At 41.5% G+C, this 17,081-nt stretch overlaps 1 protein-coding gene across 2 annotated transcripts in view; it reads right to left on the bottom strand.

Annotated features, from left to right (window-relative positions):
* Positions 1-3,470: 3,470 nt before the first annotated feature.
* SUCLG1 (succinate-CoA ligase GDP/ADP-forming subunit alpha) overlaps positions 3,471-17,081 on the bottom strand; it is a 35,044-nt gene continuing 21,433 nt past the window's right edge. Inside the window, exons 6-9 of one of the 2 annotated variants that reach the window (XM_024558487.3) lie at positions 13,000-13,083; positions 11,027-11,178; positions 5,218-5,406; positions 3,471-3,708 (exon numbers count right to left, since the gene is read on the bottom strand). In XM_024558487.3, coding sequence (XP_024414255.1) covers positions 3,682-3,708; positions 5,218-5,406; positions 11,027-11,178; positions 13,000-13,083 — 452 coding nt within the window. In that variant the 3' untranslated portion in view covers positions 3,471-3,681. The remainder of the gene's footprint in view (positions 3,709-5,217; positions 5,407-11,026; positions 11,179-12,999; positions 13,084-17,081) is intronic. The other variant, XM_053924636.1, reaches the window with a different exon arrangement.

The raw sequence follows: 17,081 nt of genomic DNA, 5'->3' as shown, positions 1-17,081 counted from the left end.
TGACCCTTTAAGAGGATGTCTGGGTTTCCAACAGCCTTCAGTTGATTTTCACAGTCAGATGTTCTGTGGACTCCTCTTCCTAGCACTGGTGTTCTGAGCTGGGGGGCCTGGCTTGGGACTGAGACCTCTTGCTCCTCAGGAGGGACCTCTGCCGCTGAGATCTCTGTATTCTCGACCACCACACAGAGGTATGGAGACAGTCCCTTTCACATCTTAGCCCTCTTGTCGTGGCTTCTTGTTTGCATCCTTAGTTTAGGATTTCCATTCAGCTAGTCTTCAGGTAGCTATCCAGGTTTATTGTTCCGTAATTCAGTTATAATCTGGATGTGGCCATGACAGGTGAGTGCAGTGTCCACGTACTCCCCCATTATGACCAGAACCCTCTTTGTGTTTTAATTAGCATTTCCCCAAATAATAATGCTGAGCACTTTTTGATGTGTTTATTAGTTTTTGGTATTTCTTGCTTTAAGAAGTATCTTTTCAAGTCTTTATTTTTTCCTCCCTTGGCTTTTTATTGCTTAATTCTAACACTTCTTTATATATTTAGATATATTTTGAATACTTTCTCATACTTTATGCCTTACCTACTCATTTTCTTACTGGTGTTTTTTGGTAAAGTTTTTAATTTTGATAGAGAATAATATCCTTTTTTTTTGTTTTTTGTTCACTGCTAAGACATGTTTGTCTACTCCAAGCTCATGGTATTCCTGTTTTCTTGTACAATCTTTATCAGCTTATACATTTAGTTCTTTATCAACCTTGAATTATTGTTTATGAGGGAGGTAGACTGAATTTATTTCCTTATGGATATGTAAGTAGGTCTAGCAATGTTTGTTGAAAATCCCTCTTTTGACCATTATGTTACTTTATATGTCTGTATATTGATCGGCCATATTCGTACAGGTCTATTCCTAGACTGTTTTCTACCAGGTCTTTGTAATTTCATATGAATTTTGGAATAAATTTGCTAATTTCTATAGTATTATGATTGGGATTGAGTTGAAATCAATATACTGTTTTGAAAAAACTGGTTAACAATATTGTGTCTTCCACATTCCAATTTTTATGGCAAAAATATATTGACCTTGTACCTTAAAACCTTGCTAAATGAATTTATCAGATCTAATAGTCTTTAAAAATAGATTTCTTAGGATTTTTAATGTAAAAATGTGTTAAATACGATTACATATTTTTCCAATCCTGTTTTTTTCCTTGCTATATTGCACTTGCTCTACCAGTGTGGAACAGATGAGAGCAGACATCCTTGCCGAGTTTTCAATCGTGGGGAGATCTTTCCATGTTTCACCATTAGATATTTTTCAAGGATGTTCACAGATGTCCCTTCTCACCTGGGGAAAACTCCCTTCTATGCCAAGTTGGCTGAATTTTTTTTGTTATTTTGCTTTTTAATCATGAATGTTACAGTGAATTCTTCTGAATCTACTCAATGTTTCTGAATCTATTAAAGTAACTTTATGATTTTTTCCCCTTGGTCAAATTAAATGCTTCATTTTAAATGTTAACTTGTGTTCCTACTAACGAATACCACTTGGCCATAATCTTACCTTGTCATATGTTGCTGGATCAATTTGCTAATATTTTGTTAAGAATTTTCATGAATATCATCATGAGGGATACTTGTCAACCTTTTTTAAAATCTTCTTGTGATATCTTTGCCAGTTTTAGTATCAAATTGGCTTTAACCAGTTATTTGGGATGAGTTCTTTTTCCCTCTATTTTCTTAAAGAGTTCGTGTAAGATTGGTATTATTTCTTAAATTTATTAAAATTCACCAGAAAAACCATCAGAAGTTAAAATTTACTTTATGGCAGATTTTGATTATAAATTAAATTTCTTTGATAGGTCTTTCAGATTTTCTGTATGACCTTGTGCCATTTTTATTAAGTTTTAGAATTTATTGCATACTGGAGAGGTCCCTGGGGGCAAAACGCCACACACTCAGAAGTTTCACCCCTCGTAGCTTCTCTCTCACAGGTAATCCCCTCTATCATGTCTGACTTTGGTCACTTTCCAGTGTTTTCAAGTGGATTTTTTTTATAAATTATTTGTCCAGATTTAATGACTGTTATCCATGGGAGGGTTAGTCTATTCAAGGTAGTCCATTATTGCTGGGAGCTAAATTCCTCCTCTGTGCCCGTTAACAGAAATGAAAGGAACCCTTGCACTGTGAGTCCACCTCCTGGCACCTCGCTCTGTGCCCTCGGCAGCCTGGGCATGGTCGTGGGAACTACCAAAACACCTATTTCCCCAGTCCCCCCAAAACCTCCTCTAGCCCCTCCCAGGGCTTACTGCCCCCAGGCACTCGGTGTTGCTTCACCTCTGCAAAGTGAGCTCTTCCCCACTCTCTCCCTTTGCCTGGCTGCACGCCCTTTTTGCATGGTGGGTACTTGCTTAGCCCTCAGGTACCAGCTCAGTTCCCCTACTCACAGAGGCCTTCCCAACTTTTCTTCAGAGACTTCTCCTTCATATTATTTTTTGAAGCTCTTGTTTGTTTCTGTCAGCGAAATGACACGGTTTGAAAATATTCTGTGTCTCTTCAACCCCAGAGTGTATGCTCCTGACAATGGGTACCCTCTCTGTCCTGGTTAGTAACAATTATCTAGAGCACAGGTGGCACACACAAGGCCCAAGGCCGAATCCGGCCCTCCACCTTGTTTTATCTGGCCCAGCACCTTGTTTCTACCCGGCGGCAGCGCCACGCTCTCGCTTAACTGTTAAGGAGTAGTTAGATTCATACAGTCCTAAAATTACACATGGCCCTTTGAAGGCAACCAAGAGGCTGATGTGGCCCCCAGTGAAAATGAGCTTGACACCCCTGATCCACAGGAATTGCTTCTTGTTAACAAGCTCCCTCAAGAAAAAACAAAACCAAACAGTAAGATGGCTAACACCTTTCCTGCTTTCTTGCAGTGAATGTCTTATACCCCAAGCAAAGAAATGTAGGCCCTGGATGGAGAAAGGAAGAGCTCTCTGTAGAACTGCAGAAAAACACGGCATTATTGAAGACCCTCCATCTCCCACACAGACAACTGAAACCACAGACCAGCTTCTGCATCTAATCCCGGTGGTGATGATGCTGGTGGTGGTGGTGGTGGTGGTCCCTTATTATGTGCCAGGGACTTTATATATTTACTCTAATACTCAAAACTGCTCTGCAAGATGAAGACAATTGCATATACATGAGAAGACTACAGCTCAAAAGAGACCTAAGGTCATTCTTTGTCTAAGATAATTAGACAAATGCCGTATTAAAATTTTAGTCTTATTCTTTCAAGATTTAGTTAAAATGTTCTCTACAGAGCCCACTAAAACACACACACTTGCACACCACACGCAGGCACACTCGCATGCACACATACCCCTCAATTTCCCCTCCTTCCCACTTTCACCCACACTGGAACAATAAAAAGTCCCCCACACCGGAACAATAAAAAGTCCCCCACACCGTATTCAAGTAAATGGTAGGTTTATTGGCCGTCTCTGCTATCCCATGGCTGCCCCAGCACAGAACTTTCTAAACCTATTTGGCTTCCCACTGCCCTGGAAGCGCCGCGACAGGCACACGGGCGGACGGTCCGTGGCAGCAGAAGCGCACTGCTGCCGGGTCACCTCTCTACAGTGATTCATTCCACAGGCTTAGGGAAGCTCTTGTGTTTTCTTTCATAGCATCTTCCTCTTTTCAAACTCCTTTAGAAACAGAAGACAGGGAGAAGATAAAAAAGATCCAAATTACATTCATGGTTGAAGTGACTCTGAAACCTCTTTGGGATTCCTTGAACAAACAAAAATTACAGGAGTAAAATGTACCAGGATGAGCGTACTTGAACACGAGCTTTCAAATCAGGCTGTGTCAGCTTGAATTTCACTGAGCTTCAATTAAAATGTCCTAAAAATGGGAGCCAAGAGGCTGGGAAGGGTACTTATTTTCCCACTGCAGTGTTATTATTAGGAGCTGACAAACCTGACTGTGCTCATTCAAACCTTTAGTGCAATACATGAACCACAGTGGTCTTTTTAATAAGCAATGGAAACAGGTTCGCTCAGTGTCTCAGGGAAAAGAACTAAAGACACAATTAGTTAAGATTTGAACAAAATGTCAAGAACTTCAGAAATATCTGTAAAGGAAGCAGTACTTAAAATCCCATTTCTCTAGATTGTAGCAATTAGAATACAACCAATGTGTCTGTAGATGTCTGCTGCCACTTACTGGAGAAAAATGGTACTGCAGGCCTCCGGTGTGAATCTTTGGGCACCGCTTTTTTCCTTCTTTCCCTCTTTTAAATAAAATCTGTCTTCACACGCTCTCCAACAAACCAGATTTCTTTCAAATGCTATGGCACACAGTGTCATAGTCCAAAAGACAGGATCATACAAAGATTCAACAAAAGAAGTTCATTTTAGAATCCCTAAAACAGGGGCAAAGACTGTGCCGTTCCCTCCTGGGAATACAATTTAGGCCTGTTTTCAGGTACTTTAAGAAGTTTTGGTGTTTGTTTGCTTTTTTGTGTGAAGGCTATGATCATCATAAAATTAGAGAGGAAGTCTTAAATGATCATTCAAAGAAACAGGCTGAAATCATTACAAAGATTACTGAAGTACCAAATTTTAGAATATTTTAAACCACAATGCCCTATTAAAAAGGAAAAAGAAAAGCAAATGTTTAAGCAGTCCATTCTCCACCTGTAGCAATAATGGCATCCCAACCCAGCCAGGGCCAGGAACGAAGGCTGGAACACCCACCCTCTTCTATAAATCTCCCCCCTTCTGCCTCCTCTTTATCCGGCTTTAGCATCTCATTACTCACAACCCCTAGAAACAGAAACCTATGGGGTCAGAGTAGCTGTATCCCAAAGGCCCTCCTTGGAGGGGGGGAAAAAAACATGAGGAAATTTTCTGCACCACTCCTAAAATGGAATTCATGGTATTTATGAACTCTGAAAGCTTTCTTGTATTTCTTACATCTTGCCACTTACAAAGGAGCAAATCCCAATTGTTAAAAAAAAAGTTTTTAAATCGGAACCTTATTCCTGGTCGTGCACAATTAGGACAGTAGGATATTAACAGAGTCACTAGGAACTGTTAAGCTGCACACCAGAAGGAATGGACAGGTCAGACCCAGAAAAGGCCTCGGTTTCCAGGTGCCCGGTGTGGCCCAATTGTAAGGCCCATAAAGTCAGAGCAGTGTTGACAGCTCACCTTGTAGATGGTGGTTCCCAGCTGCGCAGGAGACATGCTGACTGCCACGCCTGCGCTCTGAAGGGCCGAGATCTTCTCTTTAGCTCCCCCTTTCCCTCCAGCAATGATTGCCCCTGCATGGCCCATTCTCCTGCCAGGGGGAGCCGTCAGACCAGCAATGAAGGACACCACGGGCTTGGCTTTGGGACCCTGAAAAGTGACATTTTACACACTCTAACGAAGGAGTTGACCCAAATTGAACACCAATTTCACAACTGTCAGTAAATGGCTTGGACAGGGTCCCTCACTCATCCTCACTAAGAAAACCAACTCAAATGTTAAGCTGTGTGTGAAACCACTGTAATCCCCTCTTTGCGATGACTCAACTTGTCATCCAAACTCAGGAAAACAATCGTAAGCAACTTTTTGTCTGTTTAGATATTACACTTCAACTCCACCAGTACAAACTGTTGTACAAATACATACAGAAAAGCACATGTGAAAATATGTTATATGATTTGTGATAATAATGAATTAAAACACACAATTGGGCTGTTTTATTTCAACCTGATTTTAAGTCTTAATTCATTACTAGTTCACCCGTAATAAATCTGCTAAAATAAAGAAAGGTGAGGCAGGAGGGTATACTGGGAAGAACTAGGAGTCACCCCACTCCACCTCCAGCTGACTGAAGCCACATGAAGGTGGACGAGGCACCTCACCGGTGACTCCAGACCTCTGCTTCCTCCCTATGAAATGAAATGGCAGAACCAGCCTGACGGTCAAGGGCCCTTTCTCCTCTGACACCCTACGATGTCTAAGAAGGAAAATCCAGACTGATTTTATTCAACAAAAATGCATTCTAATGTGCCACTTCTATGTGCATAAACATCACTGCATTACATTCTGAGGTAAAAATAAAAACCTACACACAGAAAGTATAAGAATTCCTGTGCTCTAGGTTTAGAGAGCAGCTGAAGAAATAATCTAAACCATGTATGTTCACACACCGGTTAGTTAAGAGATGCCTCACAGCAATACAGAAACATGTGGCTAGGTTCCACAGGGAACAGGAACACCAGGCCCATAACGGGAGTCCAGCCACGACAAGGGATCGGGTGAAACGGAGAGGCGGGTGGAGGGCAGAACGTGAGTGAGCAAGAGCAGAATCTAAGTGCCTTCATTCGGGCTCGAGCGCCTTCCCCTGCACCAGAGTTCTCAAGTCGTTGGGTCTTGGGACCCCTTATACTTACAAAAATCACTGATGATCCCAAAGAACTTTTGTCTATGTAGATTACATCTAGTATTTACTATATTGGAAATTAAAACTAAAAACTTTTATAAATACTTATTAATCATTTAAAAATAACTTTAAAACTCTTTTTAAAAAAATACTGAGAAGAGTGGCATTATTTTACACATTTGCAACTCCTGAACATCTAATAAAATGCAAACAGATTTTAATATCTGCTTTCTCACTCAATGTGTTACAACATGTTTCCAGTGCAAGAAAATCCAGCCTCACACACATAGGTAGCTGGAAAAGAAAGAAGTATTTTAATAGTCTGTCAGATAATTGTGAGTATTCTTTGATACTACATGAACTTCTTCAAGTGATAACTTCTTAAAGATCAGATGCAATGTTGGAATCTGAAACCATAGCAATGAACTTTTTGTCCTTTGTTACCTCAAACTCTATTGGTCTGTCTTGCACTTTGAATGGATCTTTAGCCTACAATGATTTTGTAACATGCTCTGTCCAGATGGAAGATACAGGTCGCTCAGTTATGTAGATTTTCCCAATGCTGACACATTTCATCATTCAGGATCAACAAATCACACTCATCAGTATCACCACTAATCTCATTAGAAAAGTCTTTAGTAGCGGGAAATTGTCAAGTTCACAGTGGCAGACTAAGTTTTCCAAAACAGTAATACTCACTTGCCAGCTCAAACTGTATCACTGGCAACAAGTATGAGTTGTTTTCCTTGACATGGCAGGTTTGCTCTGCTCATTTCTGAGAAAACGTCTGCCGAATACCTAAGTACTAATCACCAGCTTGTCTGCCGGTTGTTCTTTTGGGTAACACTGATGTTCCACAAAAAAAGCAGCTAGTTCAGTTCAACTGGGAAAGTGCTTTACTTTCCGCTTCATCACAGACTGACTCAAGGTTTAAGATTTAATTAAATTAATGATTTTTACTGCCTCATCTGGGCATTCTTAAATAAAACTGGCTTTTTGTCTTTTCTTTTTTTCTTTTTTTATTAACTAGAGTACACGGCCGTGAATGATGACTGGCACAGGTTGCCTCCACTGCCCTGATTCGTGCTAAGGGGCCAGCATGCCAGGTTCTGCGTGGTCTGACGCTGTTCACTGCAGCCTCGCCTCCCACCATTCTGCCGGGCTCTCCACCTTCCAGTAACCCCACACTGCTCTGCCTCTGCTCCTCTGCTGAGGGCCTTCCCATCCTCCTTGGATTCCTGGCAAATTTCTACTTAATATTTAAGACCTCTCAAGACTCCTCTTCCTCATAAGCCTTTCTGACTCTTCCTCCCATACTCTCCACAAATGTCCTTACAGTCGACGTCTTCCATCCAGTGGCCCTGCTGTGCCTTGCACACACTTCTACCATCACACCCGGTGCACTAGCTGGAACTTATTTCCCATGGGGCCCCCTCCTAGCTATGAATTCCCTGAACACAGGGACTATGTCCTCACTTAAAAAGAAAAGACTCCACAAGACATGTATCCACTCACTCGTGGGCTCTGCAGAGGCCAGGAGCATCTCATACGTGAGTGGCACTAGTTCCATACTCTCCAGGCACCTAGACTCAAATAGTGGGAATACTGTGCTAGGAAGGAACAAGATTATGATGAGTCTAAAATACCAAACAAGTTTACACTCCATCCCATTAACAAAGAAAAGTCACTTGAGATTTTTAAGCAGAGAAAAATACAACTAAAAGACTTTGAGGGAAATGTAGTCTGAAAATAGGATACAGAAATGACAACAAGAGTGAAAGCCTAAAAACAGAACGACCAGTTAGGAAGCCATCAGCATATCTGAGCAGACGCAGAGGACTACCCAACTCTTGTCCTTACTCCCTGAAATCCGACGCCCGAGCCCTCGTGCTGTGCCCAGGAAGTCAGGCCGACCTGGGTACGAATCCCGCCTCCGGTTCACTGTTGCACACCGGCCACAGGGAAGTCATTGCCTCCCTGGGCCAGCGTCCTCACTCATAAGAGAAGGACAAGGGGTCAACATAGAGGTTAAGCAACACTACTTTTGTAAATAACTATCGTCATTGTAACAATGACACAAATAGTAGTTGTAGCGGCAGATAGCATCACCGAGGTGCACTCTGTGCCAGGTACTGTGCGAAGTGTTGTCCATGTCAACTCCGCTGTCCACCTACAGTCTTGTACCTCGCAGGTTCTCAGTAAAAACTCACTCCGTAAGAACTAACCAGGAATACAGAGAAACATCCGCCAAATGAAACAAAATGTGTACGTTTAGTTTTTCCCATTAAATTCTAGGCTATTCAAGGGATTCAGAGTTGGGCCTAAATACGTTTTAAAATTCACTTTTACAAGGTGTAATGTCATATTAACCTAAATCTTTTTGTCTAAAAAGAAGTCAATTTTTACCTAAATTTCAAACCTTACACTTTTCTGAATTCAAGAGACTCTACTAACATCTTACTCCACTCTTAACAACCTGTTTATTCTTTCACTTGCATTTATTGGTGCCTACTGCACCAAGGACTGAGCTGGGCACACAGGGCTCCAGTCCCCTGCCGTCCGTACAGTCCAGAGTGACAGATATCACGCACGTCTTGCTGAATGCATAAGCCAAGGCAGGTGTGAATAACAACAACTGGCATGTCAGATGGGACAGCGTTCTGAAAAGAGGTTAGAGCGGTGTGTGAGGGACTGGATACCACGCTCAGTCTGACCTTTATCCCACTCGTAACGAGAAACTGTGATGGTTTAAAACCGGGAGGGAGGAGGCTCCAACGTCTGTTTCAGAAGGGCAGATCATTTGGGTGACCATAGCAGGATGGCCTGGGTGGTAGGAGGGAAAGGAGGAGAGAGAGACGTCAGGAATAAATTATCGAGGTGGCCCAGGTCAGATAAGATGGGACTGAACCCGATCAGAAGGTCCAATTATAGATGATGCTCTGAATCCCAACATACTATGGAGATCTCAGAGACAGATGTCAGCAACTGAGTGGAAATGAGAGGTGAGGGAGAGACATAAACTGGCTCTGAGGTTTCTGTCCTGAAAACTACATGAAGGATGATGTTGTTGGTATGCAATAACCATTCACACTGAAGGAACAGGCACAGAAAGGAATACAGGGAACAGAAGGAAGAGAAGCACCCGGAGGAAACCAAGAGGATAGAGAGGATGGAGAATGAATTGAGGCCCCTAGTGACCTCTGCAAAAACATCGGGAGAGTAAAATTCAGCAGCAGCAGCAAGCAGCTCAATGGGGGCGCTTACCACCTGCCTGGTGCCACTCTGTACATGCTGCTAAGGCATTTAAACTCCAGTCCTCACAACAATACTAGGGGTAGGCACTACTGTAACCCTATTTTGCCAAAGAGAAAACAAGGCACAGCGAAGTCAAGTAGCATGCCCAAGGTCACAGATTCTAAGTAGCAGACAGATGCCAGAGTGCTGAGGATCAGGTGGTGAGTAAAAAGTAAGGAAACAGATGCAGAAAGTGAGGAGAAAGTTGAGTTACATCTTATACAGAGATCAGAGTTGAAAGTCACCACAGAAGAAAATCAAGTATATTCAAAATAGCCCTTGAATATTCCTTAAATCACAAAATAAGTAGGCAGTTTTGTGTATACTACCCCATAGGTGGTACTATTAGGTCTTTTAACTCCCCAGTATTCATTATTTTTCTGTGGCATTTAATCCGTTCACTCCTCAATTTCTTTCACAAACACAGAAAATGATCTCCTCCCACTTGCCTGTCCTCCTGAAAGCGCTTCCTCATTCATCAGTGTCAGGGAAATCCTGGAAACCACTTGCTAGTTTCCCCCAGGCCTTTGCACCAGTGGCCACAACACACATTCACTGAGTGGGGGCTGGCGGGCACCGAGCTGCTTCCTTCGCCACTGCACCCTCTCTCTTCTTCACCCCAGAAATAGAGCTTAATCCCCTTAGGCTAAATAAAATTATGACACAATTCCACACACCTTTTTACATTTAATTCTAAGGGAGAGGCAACAAGGAAAGCCTTTATAGGACACAGATAATAAAGCTTTTCTACTTGACCTTTGAAGTACTACCCTGCAAAGTAAGACTAAAGCTAGAGGGAGGTGAGATCCTGGGAAAGGGTATAAAAGACAGGATCTTTGACACGTCCGCCTTTACAAAGAGAAAGAACACACATCCCCTAAGATCAAAAGAAAGAAAAAATGCATCAGCAGGTCAAGTGAGGGCCTCTAGGCTGATGACCTGTAAGGTCTGGTCAGCAGGAGGCCACCTCCCCTGACACAGAGGTGGGAAGTGGTGCCTGGGGAGGAGGACTGGGAGTAGGGAACAGGCATTGTGGGAAAGGAGACTCAACCCAGAAAGAGTTTTCTAAGTGGCCAGTACTAAAGGCCCAGCTCAGAATGGTTTGGTTTTTTCATGTTAAGTATTCTTACTGCAATAAAGTTATAACTAAAATGATTTTAAAAAAGAAAGGTTTGATTTTGTCTTCATGTCTTCTTGAAAAAGTAATCGTTAAGAAAATAAAAATAGCTTCCAAAACAAGCCAGTGGTATTATTCAAGGGCAAAGAGGAATATTTTCCCAAAGCCAAACTTACCGAATTATGTTGCTTCAAAAATTCTGCAGCATTTTCTTCTGCATTACCACCAATTTCACCAATCAAGATGATGCCTTCTGTGGCCGGATCTTTCAGAAAGACGTCTAGGCAGTCAATAAAATCTGTCCCATTAAAAGGATCACCTCCAATGCCTGAAAAAGTCCAAGAGTATCAACAGCATGAAAGTTAGGCCAAGAAAGCTGTTTCAACTGGTTTCTTATTTTGCCTACTGTTCTCACCAATACTTTTAAATGTATAACTACTCTTGCACTAAACATTTTTCTTAAATCACACAAAATGGTACATTTATTTGTTTATAATATTACATGAATCCTAAATGATGGTTGGATTCTCACACTCACAAAGAAAAACTTCTTTTTGTTTTAGCTCCTTTAACAATCCTCTTCCCTCCCCCAAAACTATTCCTAGATGACTGTTTAAAAATGAGCATTTTAAGCCCTGGCCGCTGTGGCTCAGTTGAATGAGCACGGACTGTGAAGCAAAGGGTCACTGGTTTGATTCCCAATCAGGGCACATGCCTGGGTTGTGGGCCAGGTCCCCAGTAGGGGGCATGTGAGAGGCAACCACACACTGACATTTCTCTCCCTTTCTTTCTCCCTCCCTTCCCCTCTCTCTAAAAAAAAAATAAATAAAATCTGTAAAAAAAAATAAGCATTTTAAGAAAATATATGTTTGTGTTGCAAGCAAGAATGTCTTCTCTGATTAAATATTTCACAGCTTTCTCTGCACAAAGTAACTATTAGGTGAGGCCCATTTCAGAGGAACAGCTCACAAGTTTTATGACAGAAGTCCCAGTGAAGGACAGGGTGGAGGCTGCCCCAGTCCCTCCTCCTCTTAGATCCCGAGGGGGTGATGACGGAGACTACACACAGGGGCTCTACTCCAAGTACATGACATTTAAGAGCAAGTACTTGGATAGAATTAAAGTAAATGTTCCCAACAGACTGGGTGCCACTTTTTATTAAAGTTATAAACTTATCGGAGGCAGGACCGATTTCCTATTTAACACACCTCTGAAGAATGAAGTACAGGAAGGAAAGCAGCTTGTGCTGAGTGATAACCACGTGTCAGTACCGTGTCTGAGCCTGTGTTAGACCTGCCATCTCCTAATTCTGCCAACCTCTCTGTGACACAGGCATTGTTGGTCTCAATTTACAAATTAAAAACAGAAGCTGGAGAAGATGAAATTGGCAACTCCTTTCAAAACCTTTCTTATACTCCATCATATGAAGTTACCTGGAGTCTAAGATCATGCTTTACACACAGGAAAGTCTGATTTTATGGATTTGAGCCCTAATAAAAATAATCCATGCCATATTTTATAATTTTTGTTATAACAATCTATATTTGAAAGCTTTTTAAAAGATATTCTAAAAATCTGAAGAAATATTTATGTTCATAAATGAGACAGTTGCCTGACTTTTGGCAACAAATACCAAAATTACTTTAAAAGGCGAAAGCCATTTTACTTTTAAAAGTAGGGGGCAGTATGATACAGCAAAAAGAGTAATTCTGGGAGCTCAACCTACCTCAACCTAGATTTTCGCACTCACTTTTCAGCTCACAGATACCTCAGAGGGTTACCTGAAGGTTCAGATAACGAATGGCAAAGAATCAGTACCTGTGAAGCACTGAATGACGTAGCTCATAATGACAGCGAAAGATAACTGCCGAAACAAAAGTCCTAACAGAAAGGACAAGTGATGTGTTCAGGCACCGAGGCTCCCTGACGCCACGTGTCTAAGGATCTTTATTCTGCAGCATGGAATCTTGGACTACGAGCCTTGAAAAATACAGGACAGCTTCACACTTACTCAAATTAAATTCGAGATCATACATCTTTTTAATAAAATGGTATCAAAACGTCTTGCAAATAATCAAAACAACTATTACTGCACTCATTCATGAAAATACTGCATCCCACTAAAATTACTTTAGCAAAATCCCCTCACCAATGCACAGAGACTGCCCCAATCCAACTTGTGTTGTTTGGTGAACCGCTTCGTAAGTCAGGGTGCCAGACCTGGACACAATACCTTAAAGAAAGAGAATTCAGAAATATTGGATTGTGTTCCTATGATAAGACTATCACAGGATAAACTAAATTACAAATGTGAATACACATAAAATCCGTTCTATGATTTGTCATCCACATCAACAATACTGTCAAATGATGAAATGAGAAAGAAGGCTTACCCATATTTTGCCATGTATAAAAATGTGCTCCCGTGTATAATGCGCACCCACGTTTTCACGCACGTTATACATGGATTACACCCACTGTTGTGCCCATGGTATGTAATCATTATACCCGTGTACAATGCACATCCTTATTTCTCCCTCAAAACTTTGGGCAAAAAAGTGTGTATTATACACAGCAAAATATGGTAAATTAAAGCAGGAAGCTTTTAAAAGTTACATATAAAAGAAAGTGCAGTATTAGTTAGGGTTATTTTATGACCTATAAAAGCAGTGTAAGAAAGACCTAAATCGCCTCTACTAAGAGTCTGTAGGAAAGGGGTATTAATATCCACACGAACTTGGTAGGTACAATCCTGCTTAGGGAGGCAGAACATACAGATTAGACTGATACACACCCCAACTATTAAATCGCCGAAACCTTCAGCCTGTAAAGCCACTACCAGTCACATTTAATGAAGCTGTCTATCTTTCCCACAACTATTTTTCTAATAATTTTTAAACAGTATATAGAGGCTTTAAAGAAAACTGGGAAATAAGGTCACGAGCCCTCTGGGTTCAAGTCTTCCACCTAATTTCCTCTCCACAATGGGCCTCTGTCAAAGGACATAATTTCGCACCTTGACGAGGCGTGTTTGTGTCGGGGGGCGGGGTGGCAGCAGCTACACACCTTCTCTTGTAGTTCAGTGCACTCGGCTGAGCTACAGGAAAGGTAATTTATTTCATGCCACCATCTGCATATAATGAGTGGAGCCCTAGTTTTAGTAGGTTAGGAAGTATAAATGAGTAACTTCAGTTGTTAAAACGTATTACATACTAGTACATTTTTAAGAGATTTTATTTTTAGACAGATGGGAAGGGAGGGAGAAAGAGAGGGAAAAAAACAGTGATGTGCAAGAGAAACATCCATCAGCGGCCTTTTGCACACCCCCAAGTGGGGACCTGGTCTGCAACCCAGGCACGTGCCCTGACCGGGAATCGAACAGGTGACCTTTCAGTTGACAGGATGGCGTTCAATCCCTTAAGGCACAACAGCAAAGGTGTTCTATAACAATACTTTAAAAAAAATAAAACAACGAACTTTATGTGAACTAAATCAGTGCATGAATTCTGAGGTGGTAAATAATTCCAGTGTGGCCATGGTTTGCTTTCGTTAAACTTCTCCCTTGGTGTACTTCTTAAGAACTTAGAAGATTCTCTTCTGATGATAATGGTACCCTATCAGGGCAAGTACAATAGAATACTTGTCAGACTGAGACAAAAAAGCATAACCATAAGCTACCCTAAATTTGCTATAGCATATTTACATTCTTCGAGTTTTATGTTACTGCTGATGTGTACTCATGGGCTATGCAAAAATACCCATCTTCTCACAATAAATCTGGGTACACGTAACTTCAGATTCTCAGCACCAATCAGCCAAATCGAAAGACGTGAGTATACATCTTCGCCAGTGCTCGATGGTGCCTTACAGACCACCGTCAGGTTGCTTTTCTGTATCGGTTCCACCACAAGCAAGAGCTATGTCACTCCCTGACAGCTGCTCATTTCATACAGAACTCTCCACCAACTCCCCAGCCCAGCATCACCCCAACCTTCCTCTCCAGACTTGTTTCCCATTTTCCCTTACTCGAATGAAACTGATTTATTCCTCAATTATTCACATTTGCTCTTTGAAGTCATTCCTGTTCTCCTACTATCTGCTTCAGTTAAGAGGTCACCCATGGTGCTCGAGATTCTGTGGTTGACTGGCTTTCTTGCTAGAATGTGACCTTCAGGGGATCAGTAAACTAAATTACAAATACAAGCGCATTTCAAATCCATTCCAGCCCTGGCTGGTGTGGCTCAGTGGCTTGAGCCCCAGACTGTGAACCAAAAGGTCCTTGGTTCGATTCCCGGTCAGGGCACATGCCTGGGTTGCGGGGCTGCCCATCAACATTTCTCTCGTACACTGATGTTGATGGTTCTCTCCCCCTCTTCCTCCCTTCCCCTCTCTCTAAAAATAAATAAATCTTAAAAAAAAAAAAAGATGATCTTAATAGATATTTCCAGAACTTTCCACCCCAAAACAAGTCTCAATAAATTTAACAAGACAGAAAATAAAATAATAAAATAAAATAAAATAAAATATCTATTCTTTGATTTATCATCCACTATTTTCCCCACCCCTGTGTTCTCTGCATCAAGCATAGTTCAAGCACAGGAATTCAGTAAATATTTACTGAATGGGTCAAAACTAAAACCCCTTCAATGGAGTCTGACCTTCCCCTTTAGCAAAATCTAAATCCAATAGTTTTAAGACTATTCACTAACGGGATGCTAATGCATAATAAATGAGAACCCCTACCACCATTCCTCCTCTGTCTCTTACCACTCTTTCCCCATTCTCGGAGGTTTCTGTCCACCTAGATCCTCTCTCCATACCACAGTCCCTCCTCTGTGGAACCTTCCATGAATGAGGTTAGGGAGGTAATGCCTACGGACCTATTCATTGGTGCCTTTAGCTTTTAAACAAAGTAACCAGTAACTTCTTAGTCATACATACTTGTGTGCAATTATCTAGCCTCCTTTCCACTCTACTCCTACCGGATTCTTGCAATACAATGACGTTCTAGTTGTCCACTCAACATCCTAGATGAGTGATTTTCACCGCTGTGCAGCAAAAGGCACACTGGTGTGCAGCAAGAATTTTTAAAACATGCAATATTTGACTATTTAGTCAGGGGCACTGACCTCTTTTCCCTTAAATTGTTAAATTAAAAAATGACAACAGCCAACATACTGATAGCCATCTGATGTGAATAAATCAAAATTATACCTAATTTTTTGTCAGAATGGCAAAAATACACATTTTTGGTATGCCACATAATTTTAGTGATCGGTTTAGGAGCGGTGAAAATTCACTGCCCTAGATTATTGGGAAGAACAACTGTTTTATTCTATCCTTTTGAGGGATCATTATAACAATCAGTGAAAAGCAACACTAGGACATTATCATTCTTTTAAGGGGCTTTCATAAAAATGGTATGTAAATTATATAAATGCAAACCATACATACACTGAAGATGGTGAAACTGATGATTTTAGGGTAGATTACTCTGCCATCCTTGAAGTGTACATAGTAAAAGAGACTACCACTGTTTCGCAAGGATAATCCTGCTTCTGAAAAGTAGAGGTCCTCTCCTCTATTCTTCCTGCTGAGTGAAACTAAAAAGCTCAGGGAATACACAGCGTGGGCCAAACGTAGGTTTACAGTTGTGAGTACATGGAACAGAGTTCATCCTTGTATCATTTATTAAGTATTGTATTATTTTCCATACAAACAAGTATAAACCTACTTCTGCCCCATCCTGTATATTAAACAAATGTAAGAAATCTCTGAAATATGGAGAGGAGGCAGAGTGGGCAAGTACATGAGATTAAAGAAATGATACAGTAGTGAGTTCCCTGGGTTTTCTTGTCTCATGTATACCAGACATGAAGCTAAAAAAAGCCAGCATCCCAGAAATACGTATTTAAAAAAAGTCTCCCCAAAAGCCTGCTCTCTCTAGCTGAGGAACCAAGAGGACAGCCTAGTAAAACAGAAAAACTTTTAGACAATAACCACTCCATGTCAACTAAAGATGAGAAAAAATGTGCCCCCACCCCCACGCACAAGGACAAAAGCCAAAAGGGAATGCCAGACCTCCACATTCACCAGGCTGTAAGGGAGCACCCAGCACGCCTGCCAAGAAGGTGAAAGGGAAGGCCCCACAGGCAGCTGGGACTTCATCTGGCAATGAGCCCTGCTCCACCGCCACAATTCCCGGGGAAACCACGTGAGGAACCTGTGCGT

This window comes from Desmodus rotundus, chromosome 5, assembly GCF_022682495.2.
Source record: "Desmodus rotundus isolate HL8 chromosome 5, HLdesRot8A.1, whole genome shotgun sequence".
Lineage (NCBI taxonomy): Eukaryota > Metazoa > Chordata > Mammalia > Chiroptera > Phyllostomidae > Desmodus > Desmodus rotundus.
The sequence above is the reverse complement of the archived record's forward strand: the minus strand, read 5'-3'. Positions and strand labels throughout refer to the sequence as shown.